General features: G+C 38.4%; 1 protein-coding gene across 5 annotated transcripts in view; it reads right to left on the bottom strand.

Annotated features, from left to right (window-relative positions):
- Positions 1-2353, bottom strand: part of ERICH2 (glutamate rich 2) — a 109403-nt gene extending 107050 nt beyond the window's left edge. For all 5 annotated transcript variants that reach the window (XM_007494348.3, XM_007494350.3, XM_007494349.3 and 2 more), the window contains exons 1-2: positions 2059-2353; positions 1912-1957 (exon numbers count right to left, since the gene is read on the bottom strand). In XM_007494348.3, coding sequence (XP_007494410.1) covers positions 1912-1957; positions 2059-2066 — 54 coding nt within the window. In that variant the 5' untranslated portion in view covers positions 2067-2353. The remainder of the gene's footprint in view (positions 1-1911; positions 1958-2058) is intronic.
- Between the last annotated feature and the right edge of the window lie 12638 nt (positions 2354-14991).

Raw genomic sequence — 14991 nt, 5'->3', positions numbered from 1 at the left:
CAAGGTCACACAACTAGAAAGTATCTGAGATCATATTTGAACTCAGGACCTCCTGTCTCCAGATCTGGTTCTCTATCCACTAAGTCACCTCAATGTCCCATTTCCACCCCCATTATCTTCCCAACCTCATTACATATTACTACATTTCTGACTTCTATGGGTCTTCTCTCTTTTTCTTACATCTGGTGATCCATCTGCTGTATATATGGTTTTCCACTGGTCATTCTCCATGCCTGAAATGTACACCTTCCTCACCTCTACTTTATAGAATTTCTCACTTCTTTCTAGATGCAATTAATCTATTATTTTCTATATGAAGCTTTCCTGATCTTTCCTCAACTGTTAAGGCCTTCTCTCTATAAATTCCTTGTATTTATTCTGAAGATAATATATTATTAGATTATTATATGTGAAAGTTTTTTTATCCCCAATATAATTTAAAACTGCTTGAGAACAGAGATAATTTCATTTCCTGTTTTTGTATCCTCAGCACCTATCACAGAGCCTGGCAAATAGTAGTTATTTAATAAGTGCTTGATGATGATCATAATACTCAAAATGATTAATTTACTTCAAGATGTTGAAATAAAAATTCAATTATGTTCATGATATTATACTGTAAGGCAGTTAAATGAATTTGCAATATGAGTAGAAGATAAAAATAGTCTTGTGATCAACCCTAAATTAACCAGAAAATTAAATTAGCCTGAAGACCTCAATTCTCTAGGCATCTGAGTTAATGGAAGTTTTGCTGTGTGTCCAAAAACAAAAGTTTAAGTGAATTAAGACAGTAAAATGTAAGTGGGAAAGCAGATAGTGAATAGAGAAGGGAAAACCAGGAGATGATAGCAAAGGGAATTTTAACCCAAGTTTTCATATATATTCCTCTTATAATTCTAGTCACTCGGTTGGGTAATACAGCAGATTATTGTAACTATAAGTAGGAGAAAACAAAAACATCTATCTAAAACAGCAAGCATTTCTTTTGCTTCTAGTAAGAATTATTCAAAAGAAAATGGAGGTTTGATACCATTGCTGAAAGTACCACTACCACCAAACAAACTCCACTAGGACTAGTTTGTATAGCCAAATACCCACATCCTGTGTATTATTTGGGTACAAAGTCTACTCCAGTACTGAAAAATAATTTGGTGTATTTTTGTAAGCAACGAATGCGAACTCACTAGTCTATCAAGTGTTACTGGAAATAGGGAGAACAGTTCTTGCTCTAGTACACTGTACAGTCTAAATAGGATTAAATTATTTAAAAACAAGAGACAACATCCAGCCACTGGGAGTACAATTTGAATGTATAGCTCCGGAAGACCCAACCTTTCTGGGACTCGGTTTCCTCAATGGGGATCTACCTTAAAGGAAAATAAGCCACTTTTAAGCTGATTTCTTTACACAGGTTTGAGCAATCATCACTACTAACAATAAATAGTCTAGCTGGTGTTGATCGAAGCTGCGGTTTCCAAGAACATAGAACGTCGGTGTTATAGAACCAGAGCTTAGTGGTGCTGGAGTCCTTGGAGACCATAGTCCAACAACCCCTTTCACTTTACAAATGGGGCCACTGAGACCCAGAAAGACAAACAGAGTGGCGCCGGAGTCACAAACTGTTTCAGGAACTAGAGCCCGATCCCGAGGACTTCCAGCTCGAGGCTTTTTCACGAGTTGGAAGGAGGTGGGAGCTGGGGGAGGAGGAAAGGCAGTGGCCAACCCCTCTTTGCCAGGTGCTTCCCGTTGCGCCCTACGGGGCGGAACGCCTCTCAAACAGAAGGCACTTCATAAATGCTTGCGGTACTGAATTGATCTCTCTTTCCCTTGGTTATCGATGGGGCCAGAGTAGGGGATGGGGGTGAGGGAGGGGATGTAGAAAGCGATTCCAAGCTGCAGCTCCGCTCTTACCTTGGAAGGCACGGTCCTAGGAGCCCCGGAACATCGAGGCGAGTACCTACAGTGAGGGACAGAGAAAGGGTAGGGTGAAAAGAGCAGCAAAGTCAACAAGAGGGGAGGGGCAGAGGGAGGAGAGAGGAGAACCCAAGCACCTCTTACCGGCTCATTGCCGCTTCTCGGGTCGCTGAGGTGCCTCCCACTCAAAAGAAGGAATGTCCGACTGACCCACAGACAGTCACCGCCTTGTTCTGTCGCAGCGCGCTCCAGCTGCCCTGCCCTCCAAGTCCAGTCAGTGAAACACTGGACACCCCCGGACTAGGCTTGCCCCGTCCCCTAGGCAACCGTAGCGTTCCATCGGCAAGCCCCGCCCATCGAGGACAGTGGCGTGGGGGTGGGGGGAGGATGGGTGCGTGACCCAGAGAAGGAGGAGGAGGAGAGAAAACCTGGAGGGAGGGGATACAGGGGAGTGGGGAGGAGAAGTAGAGAGGAGGAGGAGGAGAAATCTGAGGGGAGGGAGAAATGGAGCGGGGAGTGGTGGAGGTGGTGGTAGAAAATGGAAGTAAGAGAGGGGAGAAACGGACGAAATAAAAGGGAGGGAGAGAGAAAACGGGAAGAGAGGCAACCCTAGGGAAACAACAGGAAATAGGAGGCAAGAGAATAGAGGGAAAGAGAAAAAGACATAGGGAAGAGGAGAGAAGATGGGGAGGGGAATTAAGGTAAAAGAAACAAGGAAGGGAAGGAAAAATAGAGCTTAAGCACTTAAATGGAAAGAAAACAGGGAAGAGGAAATAAAGAGGGTAATAAATAAAATAATAAATGAAAGAATAAAGACTGGGGGAAAGGGAAGAGGAAGTGTAGAGGAGAATAAAGTAAAGGGAAGGAAAGAGGGGAAGAAACGGGCTGGGGAAGAGGAGGGAATAAATAGAGGGGAAGAAAATAAGTGGCAGTATTGAAGTGTTCATTAGATCATAGATTTGGAGAGAAAGGACTTTGGAATCCATCTGGTCCAATCCCTTCATTGTTTTAGCAAAGAAGAACAGACCTTTAGAGAAATGGAATGACTTGTCTAAGGTCATATAGACAGTTAAAAAGGTAGAGCCTGGATTCAAACTCATATTATGTGGATAGAAATATTAGGCTCTTTCCAACAGGGCTTCTTAGAAAGGAAAGGAAAGCCTAAAAGATCTGGCAAGGGGGTTAGGATTAGATGCAGGGGAAAAGAGACAGAGGGGCATTGTGCCTGGCACATAGGAATCACTTAAGTGTTAGTTGATAGAAAGCATGTGGAGAAGGGTGGCTTTGCTGGGAAACCGTGGGCCTCAGACACACTCTATTGTCAAAAGTTAAGAGGAGTGAGATCAACAGATAGACACATGTCTAAAAGCTGAGTCTAAATTGCAATGAGGGGCAAAAAAATGAAAAAGGTATGGAGTGGGGATGTAGTAATTAATGCATGCTCCCTATCATCTTACATAAAGACTTCCCTTTTGCTAAACTTACATTTTCTCCCAATAACTCTGTAAGGTTGATAACCTCATATTATTCCTACTTTACAGAGGAGGAAACTGAATTCAAGGAGGTTAAGTGATTTACCTATGATCACCCAGTATTAAGTGTTTAAGATGGGCTTTGAAATAAGGTCTTCTGATCCACAATTTCTTTACTTTTTCCCATTTTTGATAAGCTTACTTCTAGACTTGCCTTTTAACAACAAAATAGAAGTCACCAGAGGCTGGAAGAAAATGTACCCCTTAGGGGAATCAATCTGTAGGGGAAAGCAAAAACAAAAACAGGACACCAGAAGAAGTACATTTTCCTGGGAATTCTCAAACACAACATTTTCTCAATCTTTTTTTATTACTTTTAAAATTTTTATTTTGTTGTTATGCAAAACACACTTCCATATTGGTCATTGTTGTAAAAACACACTCATACATTACCAAAACCCTAGAGTAAAACCATAAAATACACTAATATGAAAGACAACTCCAACAGTTCTTTCTCTGGAAGTTAGCACAGTCTATCACCATATAGTCAAACTTCTTTCACCAGGTTATCCAGGCCCTTGGGTTTTCTTTTTGTGGGGGGCTGGAAAGGAGGGGGGTGCCTTGCCTTTAACCCATTTGGCTGCTAATTAGTCACACAACCAGGAGGTAGAGTAGGTGCAGAAAGAGGAAATGAACATCTCAAAACTGTTTTCCTACTCTTAGCCTATTAGCTGTGAGAGTTTTTAGAAGTAAGGGAGTTTGCTTACAGCCCTGGTGTAGGTAGATAAGAACATGGGCTGCAAGTTGACTTAGAAACCATATATTAACATTATCTATATTCTATTGTATTTTTTTTTGTTAAATATCTCTTAATTGCATTTTCATCTGTTTCTTGGGAGGATTGTGGGCTACAATGAGACCACTTTACAGCAACAAGAACCTTTCTGAAGGTCTCTAAGGTCAAAACTACTTTTATAATAATACTAAGATATAATTTATAAAAATATTGATAGCTGTAACTCACATAAAGAATAAGTTCTTTAGAATGTTCTCAATAATTTTTAAGTGTTTTAAAACTGAGAACTTCTGGCCTATAGAATTTTGATTATCTGTTGTTCCTCATAGTTATGATGAATAAGTTTGTACATTTTTAGGAAATAGAATCTAGGCATCTGAAATGTTATTAAATTTGAGGACTGTCTGAAAGAATTCATTGCTAGAATAGAAACCTGTGAGACTTTACTGGGTTTAAGTACATGAGAAATTTAAATTTGGGTAGTTTATTCTACTCTCCTTAACATTTTTTCAGAGTAACTGCCCATATCCACAATGTCTTTTTTCTTTCATCTTCATCTTTCATAGTGTTTAATTTAGATGTCTGGATAGTAAGTTAAACATTGGAAGAGGAAGGGAAGTGTTTTAAGTTCATAATGGAGTTGCTAATAATTCAGTTTGTTTGATAAGACAAAGCCATTATCACCCTCTCTCCTTCAAGTAGGCTATTTAAAAATTTAATTTGGTAAAACAAGGTTTTATCTTGCAAAATAAGCCAGAAAGAATGTTTCATTAAATTTATTTGTCCAGTCAACAAGTTAAGGCAACAAGAATTTATGAAGTGTTTACTATTTACCCGTACTAAGTAAGCACTGTCCTTCAGGAGTTCACAATAGGATGGGAGAGATAATGTGCAAAAAAAAACCCTATATACAAATAAGATAAATAGTGAGTAAATTAGAGGGAATCTCAGAGGGGAAACATTAGCATTTTGAAAAACCAGAAAAAGCTTCCTGAAGAAGGTGGAATTTTAGCTGTGACTTGAATAAAGTGGGGCTGGAGCAGGACTCCAAGATAAGAAGGGAAAAGCATTCCTGGCATGGGGGGAAAGTCAGGGGAAATGCCCATTGTCAGGAAAAGGAATGCCTTGCATAAAATGCCAACATATCTGAAAAGAATGTTTTCTTGAAGTCTAACTCTGTAAGTAAATGAGAGAAGAAACCCTTCACAAGTCTCTGCTTTCCTGGTTTTAACCAAATAAACTTAAAAATAAAAACAAAGGAAACACCCCCATTACCATCATGACTCCTAATAAAGTAACATATGGCAGTTGAGCATGACTTGCTTATAAAATATTATATTTAAATTTTTTATTTCCTTTTCTGAAAAGGAGGAATTAATGAAATTGATGACCCCAGGGAAAGAAGTGCTTCCTATGTAGTAAAAGTAGTAGTAACAAGAGCTAATAATTATCCAAGCATTGAAAGTACTAGGTCTCCACACACAAAATCCTTTAAGCAGTACAATCAGTCAAGACTTGCATGTACTGATGCAAAGTAAAGTGAGTAGAACTAGCACACGGTACATAGTAACAGCATTATTATATCATGATCAGCTGTGAAATTCTTAGTTATTTTCAGCAATGCAATGATTCAAGACAATTCTGAAGGACTTATAAGAAATGCTGTCACACTTCCAGAGAAAGAATTGCTGCAGTCTGAATGCAGATTGAAGTATACTATTTTTTCCCTTTATTTTCTTCATAGGTTTGGTTTTTTTAATGTCTTCTTCTATAACATGACCACTATGGAAATATGTTTTGCATGATATCACATTTATAATCTTTAACAAATTATTTATATATATATATATATAATTGGGGGAAAATATTGAAGGAAAAAGCCAAGCATTTCTTATGTACCTATTTTGTGGCATGCCCTGTGCTCAGTGCTGAGGGCTGTGAAAAACAGTCCTTGCCTTCATGGAATTCATTTTTTAATGGGGGAGATAACATGCAAATAACTATATACAAACAAGATACATAAGGACAAATTAGAGATGAGTCCAGGGGGAAAGCATTAGCATTGGGGGAATTCATGTTCTTGGAGAATGTAGGATTTTAGCTATGACTTGAAGTTTTGAAAAGAGGGAGATTAGGAGACAGAGATGAGGAAAATTTCCACCTAAGAGGCACAGGCAGGAGATAGTGTGTTGCTCAAAGAACTACAAAGAGGTCAGTGTCACTGAATCTGAGTGGCAACTAGGTGATGCAGTGAGTAGAATGGTAGACCTGGAGTTAAGAAGACCTGAGTTCAAAACCTTACTAGTTATGTAACCCTGGGGGAGTGATTTACTCATCTGTAAAATAGGGATAATAACAGCACCAACTCCTAGGGTTGGTTCAAAGATAAAATGGCATATTTATAAAGTGCTTTACAAACCTTGAAGCTTTATAAATGCTAGCTAGTAGAAGCAACACTGGAAAGGTAGGAAGGGACTTTGAAAGCCAAATAGAGGATTTTTATATTTGATCCTGGAGACGAGAGTTTTTGTTGTTGTTGCTCAATCATCTCAGATTCTTTATGACTCCATTTGGGGTTTTCTTGGCAAAGATATTGGAGTGGGTTGCCATTTTCCTCAATTGCTGATTTTACAGATAAGTGAGGAGGAGGGGGAATTCTTTAACCTGCCCATTAGTGACTTTTTTATTGCTGAATTTCATTGGCTAAATCTTCAGTTGAAGGTTGGTATTTTGTATACTTCAAGGCCAAGCAAGCACTACTAACTTCATCTATCAATCTGTTTCTTTTGTTGGTTTTGATAGTATTTAAAGCTAAGAATAAGGTCTCACAAAAGTATGTAGAGGGAAAAATTGTGAGTAAAGCCATTGCTATATTTTTCAGGGTGCTATAAGTGTCTGGTAATTGGTTCCAGGCACTCCTCCATTGCCCATGGGCTGGAGCCCCATCCAGTCTTCCACGGCTCAACCCCTCTCCACCTCTCCCCTCCCCAGTGAGTGGCCAGGGGTGTTGTAAGAGCAGCAGCTGCTCCCCAGCCTGCCTGCCCACATGTGCTCCAGCACTCCTCCTCCCTGCCCTGTGAGAGCCCCGCCCCCAGCCAACTGGCACACAGCCTCCACCTGATGCCCTGTCCCTGTGACCAGCATATGAAGCAGCTGCCCCCCAACCCTTCCCACCCGGCCAGGGTATGGCCACAGCCACGGCTAAGGTCCTGCGGTTCCCCAGGAAGCTCTCAGGCCCCAACACATGCTGGGCCTGCATGTAGCCTTGTGTCATTGAAAATGGCTACACATGCTGACAAGTGTGTCATAGGTTCGCCATCACGGTTCTAGGACTCCAATCCAGCTTAAGTTCTCAACACTGATCTCTGGGAAGAACTCTATTGATATCTTGAGAGATGTTTCTGGAAGAATGAGATACAGACTTGTTCAACTTTTGAATATAAACCCCCAGATGTATTCTTACATATCTTGATTTTCATACTTGAAATCCCTATAAATATAATCTCAAATTGTCTTAGATCTATTGGAGGGCATGGGAAAAATTGTGGTTTAGACATGTTGCTTTCTGTCAGAAACAACTCGGAAGGAGAGTAATCTTAAATTTAATAAATAAAATGGTTTCTGGCAGACTGGAGCTAAATGCAGAATACAGTATGAATATTTTTTCCCTTAACACTATGAAACTGGAAAAGTATAGAGTACAGACCCAGTGACATTCGCTGAAGAGCTAGCCTAGCTAAATTTCTAAAAGTTCAGAAATTTGGCCATCAGGTGTAAAATATATCAACAATAGAATTCATTTTTATCTGATGAAGAGCGTAGATTTATAAAGGAAATCCTTGGTCATTATTTTTTCTGAAAACCCACAATGAATTAAAAATATATTGGTTCTGGCTTCTAATTCCATTTCTCTGACTCATTCTTAGTGGGACATGCTTTGTTGTTATTGTTCAGTCTTTTTAGTTGTGTCTGACTCTTCATGACCCCATTTGGAATTTTCTTGGCAAAGATCCTGGAGGGGTTTGCCATTTCCTTCTCCAGTTGATTTTATAGATAAGGAACTGAAGGGAACAAGAGGGAAGTGACTTGCCCAGGGTCACACAGAGAATACATGTCTACAGCTGGATTTGAACTTGGGTCTTCCTGGCTTTAGATCCAGAGATCTATCAACTGCACCATCTAGCTGCCCTAGCATAGGTTGGTTTTTTTAATTGTTTGAGGATGTTTGAAATTTATGCCAATTTCTTTATTTCCTTCAAGGACACAACACTTACATTTTATAAGATGACTGAGTAGATTTTTTTTTTCATTAAAATTTCAACTTTATTTGACCAATGTATTCAGTTCCAACATAATGGTGGAAATGCTTAAAGTGTTGTCAAGTCTGATTAAGCTCCAATAGTAAAGTGCTGGGCCTGGAGTCAGGAAAACCAGAATTCAAATCCAGTCTCAGACACTTATTAGCTGTGTGGAGTTGCTTGGACTTTGTCTCAGATTCGTCTGCTGTAAAATGGAGATGATAACAGAATTTGCCTTGTAGGGTTGTCCTCGTAAAGCTCTCACCATAGTGCCTGGCACATAGAAGGCACAATTTAAATGCTTAATTTTTTTACCTCTTTCCCCTTCTTACTTTCCTACTTGCTTTCCTATAGTTGCTGTCCCGTGAGAAAAATATTTTTCATTTTCATGCTTCTTGACATAAAATCAATTCTTACTATTGATGTGAAAAAACAACTAGCCAGACCATAACTTTGTAGTTAAGTGACTACCAGCTAGCATGCAAAGGACCAAACTATTTAGGAAATTCCTGTCTGGACATCTATAGCAAGATTTCTGAAAGGTTATAACTGAAGAACACTAGAGAGAAGAGGCTGTTCTCAAACATGAAGAGAGAATTAGCGACATTTACCACAACTGGTAATTCTCTTTTTAAACTTCACTCCAGTGCTGAGCTTCTTTATGGTTTTACTAAAATGCCCTGGCCATTGCAAAGATTCTGCAAACGTTCTGACTCCCTTCTATGCACCTTTTATTTATTATTATATGGCCAGTAGGGGGAGCCTGAAGCACAAAGCATGGTTGTTGAAGGTCTTGGTAAACAGCTGTGTTTTCCCATTATTTTTGAAGAGTTGGTGGATTTACATATTTAAGAAATATCAGTCTTTAGTATTATCTTGTTCAAATTGTAATTAATGCAGTTTGTGATTGTTCTGGCTGGTCTTTATGGACTTTCTGTTTTACAGCTTTCTGATGTACTTAGTGTGTCATATTGTATATTACGATTTATTTTTCTATATTGGGTGTTATTGTATGTTGTGGTTTATGTTTCGAATCATACACTTTTAGAGGTGGAAGAGACCCCAAAGGCCAACTAATCCAACTCATATCTCACAGGAATCTTTTCAACAGCATTCCTAGCAAGTGGTTTCTCTTTTGTGCCTTTTTTTTTTTGGTGATCTCACTAGCTCCCTTGGATTCATTGGTCATCTGTAATGCAAATTATTCCCAAAATCTTCTTATTCCAAGCCTGTCAATTCAGCCTTCAAGTTTCCTCCCCAAATCCTTCTCTTATATCATCAGCTGCTTTCTGGATAGCTCCTCTTGCCATACCATGTAGGCATCTCAAACAATAGAGTAGAGAACTCATTGTCTTTCCCCATAACCTCCAGATTTCCCTATTGCTGTTCTAGTTAGCCTAGGTTTGCAATGTTGGAGTCAATCTTGATTCTTGTTTGTCTTCTAGCCCTTTTCTTTATTCCTTATATCCTAAAACTTGCCAAATCTCATTGATTCTTTCTTGACAACATCTCTTGTATTTAAAATCTCCTTTTCTCCAAGTTTTGAGAGATGATTTCAACAGCTTACTAAAAGGATTCCCAATGCTGCTTGCCTTCTCTTCAGTTTATCTTCCACACAATTGCCCATTTTATCCTCCTAAAGCCCAAACCTGACCCTGTCATTCCCTTGTTAAAGATTCTCTAGGAAAAAAGACAAGTTTCTCAGTTTGGCATTTCTATAAAGCTCTTTCAAGGCATTGTTTGTCTGTATTCCCATTAGTTTTCCTTTTCCTTTTCCAGTTCGGAGTAGGTGAGGAAATAGGAATAGGGTAGCAAAAAGGGAAAAGAGTAATTGAAGCTTCTTTTTAAAAAATTCACAGAAATTCCCCAATTGAGAAATGGTCAAAGGATACAAATAAGGAGTTTTCAAATGAAGAATTCAAAGCTATCAATAATTACATGAGAAAATGTTCGAAATCTCTCTTGATTAGAGAAATGCAAATCAAAACAATGCTGAGGTACCACCTCATGCCTAGCAGATTGACCAATATGACAGTAAAGGAAAATGATAAATTTTGGAGGGGATGCAGCAAAATTGGGACACTAATGCATTGCAGGTGGAGGTGTGAATAGACCCAACCATTCTGGAGCATAATTTGGAAGTATACCCAAAGGGCTATAAAACAATGCATTCCCTTTGATCCATACCACTAGTACCTCTGTATCCCTTTTATCATAAAGGACCTGTTTTGTACAAAAATATTTATAGCTGCTCTTTTTGTGGTGGCAAAGAATTGGAAACTAAATGGATATCTATCAATTGGGGAATGGCTGAACAAATTGTGGTATATGATAGTGATAGAATGCTACTGAACAAGATAATTTCAGAAAGTGCTGGAAAGATCTACATGAACTGATGCAGAGTGAAATAAAACAGAACCAGGAAAGCATTGTACATAGCAATGGCAATATTGTGGAATGATCAAATGTGATAGACTTTGCCTCTAACAGCAATGCAACAATCCAGAATGCTTCCACCTCCAGAGAAAGAACTGTTGCAGTAGGAAAGCATATGAAAGCATAAGATTCATAATTTGTTCATTTGGGCATATGTTTTACAGTTTGGGTTTATTTACTTGCCAAAATGAATAATATAGAAATATGTTTTGTGTGATAATACATGTATAACTTAGATTGAATTGCTTACCAGCTCTAGGAGAGGGAAGGGAAGAAAGGAGGGAGACATTTTGTAGAAATTTGTTATTACATGTAATTGGTAAAAATAGTTAATTTAATTTAAAAAATACATGGAAGAGAACAAAAGGAGTTGCAGACAGATAAGATTGCTATGAAAGTTAGTTGCTGAATTTATTATTTATTTAAAAAGAAATGTGAGCTGTATATAATAGAGAAAAAATGAACTCAATGAACCTCTGCATGAGGAGAACCTCTATTGAGAGGTAATGCATTACTTCCTGGAGGTTCTCTTCTTGGGCAGCTATAATTATTAGAAAGTTTTCCCCTTATTTTGAATCAAAGTTTATGTCTCTACTACGCAGAACTATTTGAGGCCCTCTTCCATAGAACACATCGTCAAATACTTGTAGATACAAGCTCTATCCTTCCCACTTCTCACCCCAAGTCTTCTCTTCTCCAGACTGAACAATCTCCACTTCTTTTTGGTGGATCTTTTTATTAAATGAACTTCAGGCACCTCACCATTCTAGTTGTCCTCTTTTGGATTCACTTCAATTTTTCAGTGCCTTTTCTAAAATGTGCCTCCCAGAACAAAACATAATACTCTACATGTTGCTAAGTAGGGCAGAGTTTAATGCTTTATCTCTCTATTAGACTAGTGGCCTCCTAACACTTTTAATTGTGCACTCCCCTCCCATCGGTGAAAAAGTTTTGAGTGTATGTATGTGTGTCAGTTTATAAATTCTACATACATACAAATTTATGTTCATAATGTGAAGCAGTAGCTTGTTCTTTATAAATTATATACAAATAAATTAATATTTATACCATCAACTAACATTTAAATCTTATAAATTATAGGCATATATAACTGGACTGATAAATATATATTACAAAATATGAAAAGGATGAGATAAAGTTTAAATATAATTTTATAAAAGTCAATAAGGAGCCACTATAGTTTATTGAGTAGGGAAGTGATATGGTCAGACTTTCACTATAGGAAAATCACTGACTGTTGGTAGAGGATGAATATGAGAAAGGAGAGTCTTTAAAGCAGAGAGACTAAATAGGAAACTAGAGTAGAGTAGGAAGAAATAAATAACTTAGGGTGATGAATGCACAGGTAAAGAGAAGACAATTGACAGAAGAGATGTGGAGGGGTCAAAGAACAAAGTAAAGATGACACTTGAATTGTGAAAACCTGTGCAAACAGAAGAATGGTGGTTTCCCTCAACAGCAGTAGGGAAGTTTGGAATATGGGTGAATTGGGTAGGGAGCAGAGATATACAGTAATATCTCTTATTCCAGATCATAATCCACCCATTCTGAGTGACTTATACTATCCTACCTAAAATGAAAAGGATAGGAGCAATTCTCTTACTCATGAATCACTGAAAAGCAGCCATGAGGTGATCTGTAGATAGGAAGTGGGGTCAAATTTTTCCCAAAAGCATCTGTGAATACCTTTGGCAACTGTTAGCTTAGTATGAAGCTGCCCTCAGGGGGTAGATATTAGGCTCAGAAGCTAGAGGTAGGGAATTTGATTTCATCTCAGAGGGAAGGAGGACTAATGGAATATTAGGTGAAGGATTGTTGTGATTGTGTTGGAGCTAAGTCCCATATTGGCTATCCCATGGACAGAGGGTCATGACTTATCTTTCCACCCTTAGGCTGGTTAATCATATATGCCTGTGGTCAGGCTATACCTCTCTTGGCCCTCTACTTTGGACCCAATTGTACTAGTCCATAAGTTCTATAAATATATGAATTGTGTTTTATCTAAACTTTCTCTCTTCCAGATTCTAGCACATTAAATGTTTGTTGGCTTGAATTGAAATGGATATTATACTTTGGTTTAAAAATAGATCAAATAATAACAGCCCACATTTGTATAGTATTTTAAAATTTAGAGTGCTTTCTTAACATCAACCCTCTCCCCCAATACTGCAATTTTTATTATCCCCAATTTACAAATGGAGTTAAAGAGATATGGGTTATCCACGTTTATACCATCATTGTCTTCTGACTCTGTTCTTCTGCATATTGCTGCCTCTTACAGGACGTCAAGCCAAACAATACTTGTGTCCACTGACCAGAGTTCCATCTTCCCCACACTGTGCCATAAACACACTGAAATATTCTTGACTTTATAGTTTTATTGTCCTCCAATTTATATTTACTGATAATCACAACATTACTCTTAGTCATTCCTAAATTATTTTAGGTAATGCTCCAAGTTTATAAATTTACTTCTAATTTTATATTAATCATATATTTTATATCTCATATTAATTACATGTTGGCTTCTTGATAATATCTGAGGAAATATCTTTAGCTCACTGGTGACTTATTGCCAACTCACAATAAAATGAGTTGCTTCTGGGAAGTTTGGTCTGTCAACAAGTACTTATTAAGCACCAACTAGGTGCCTAGCACTACACTGAGTGCTCTGGATACAAAGCAAGGCAAAACGAGTCCCTGCCTTCTAGGAGCTCACAGTTAATGAGGGAGACAGCATGTAGACAAGTATGTAGGAAAAAGATATAGCCAGAATAAATGAAAGATAATCAAGGAAGGAAGTCACTAACAGTGAATAGGGAGGATCAGGAAAGGTCTCTTGCAGAGGTGGGATTTGAACTGTCTAGGAGGAAGTCAGGAAAACCAATAGGTGGAAGGAAGGAAGGAAGGAAGGAAGAAAGGAAGGAAGGAAGGAAGGAAGGAAGGAAAGAGACCATTGCAGACATAGAGGACAGTTGGTAAAAAGGAGGACACCATCTGAAGTGTCCTGTTTAGGGTGAGCCAGCACTGCTGGATCATATAATGTGTGGAGAGGAATAAGACTAGAAATCTAGAGACCAGTTGAGAAGGATCTTAGATGTCAAACAAAATGCTCCTGCAGATCACAGAGAGCCACTGGAGATCAATGAGTGGGGGAGTTGGTGGGGAAAGTGGAGTGACAGGGTCAGATGTACACTTTCAGAAAATCATTTTGATAGCTGAGTGAAAAGTGAATGGGAGAAGGGAGAGATTCAAAGAAAGGAAACCAGTTAGAAGACTAGGACGATAGTCTAGATGTGAGGTAACAAAAGCCTACACTACAGTGATATTTATATGAGTGGAGAAGACCCACCCAAAGTATTTTTGTTTTGGGTCATCACCCCCAGGAACCCTGAGGGGTTCACCTTAAGCTTCTGTTTGGGACTACATTTATTCATATCTATCTCAAACTACCTTGCTTTCAGACTTCCCTCTCAATAAAATTGCTTAACTTTGTACTGTGGAGTACATAGGGACTCCTTTGTGGGAAACCTGTATCAAAATCCTATATAAAATAAATCTTCCAGAATCTGGAGAGAGCCACTCCCCTTTTGGCATAGTCTCCTCTACCAAATGACCTAATACATTTTTTTCTAAAACTCTTTCAGACTTAGGGGTCTGTTCTCATGAACAACAATCCAATGCTCTTTCCACCCAACCTTCTTTATCACCCATACTGCCTCACATATCTATATTCTTCTTGTTCTCAATAAAATATGATCAGCCATCTTGCTTTTGCCTCAGTTTTCTCTTGCCTTCAATTTTAGGTTCCTCTTCCCTTGGGGTCTATAGTCCCATGCATATTGATCAAGGTAACTGATGTACATAAAATAAACTAATTTATTATCCTGAATCAAAAACAGGAAGCTCGGGGAACTGGTAAGATTAAAGGATTCATGAGTCAATTTTGAGTAACATTCTACTGCATTCCATAGTATGTGAAGTAACAAAGGCCTATACCACAGAGATATTTATGTGAGTAGAGAGTTACTGCAAATCCATGTATCATGTATGG

The sequence above is a fragment of the Monodelphis domestica genome, chromosome 4 (assembly GCF_027887165.1).
Source record: "Monodelphis domestica isolate mMonDom1 chromosome 4, mMonDom1.pri, whole genome shotgun sequence".
Lineage (NCBI taxonomy): Eukaryota > Metazoa > Chordata > Mammalia > Didelphimorphia > Didelphidae > Monodelphis > Monodelphis domestica.
The sequence above is the reverse complement of the archived record's forward strand: the minus strand, read 5'-3'. Positions and strand labels throughout refer to the sequence as shown.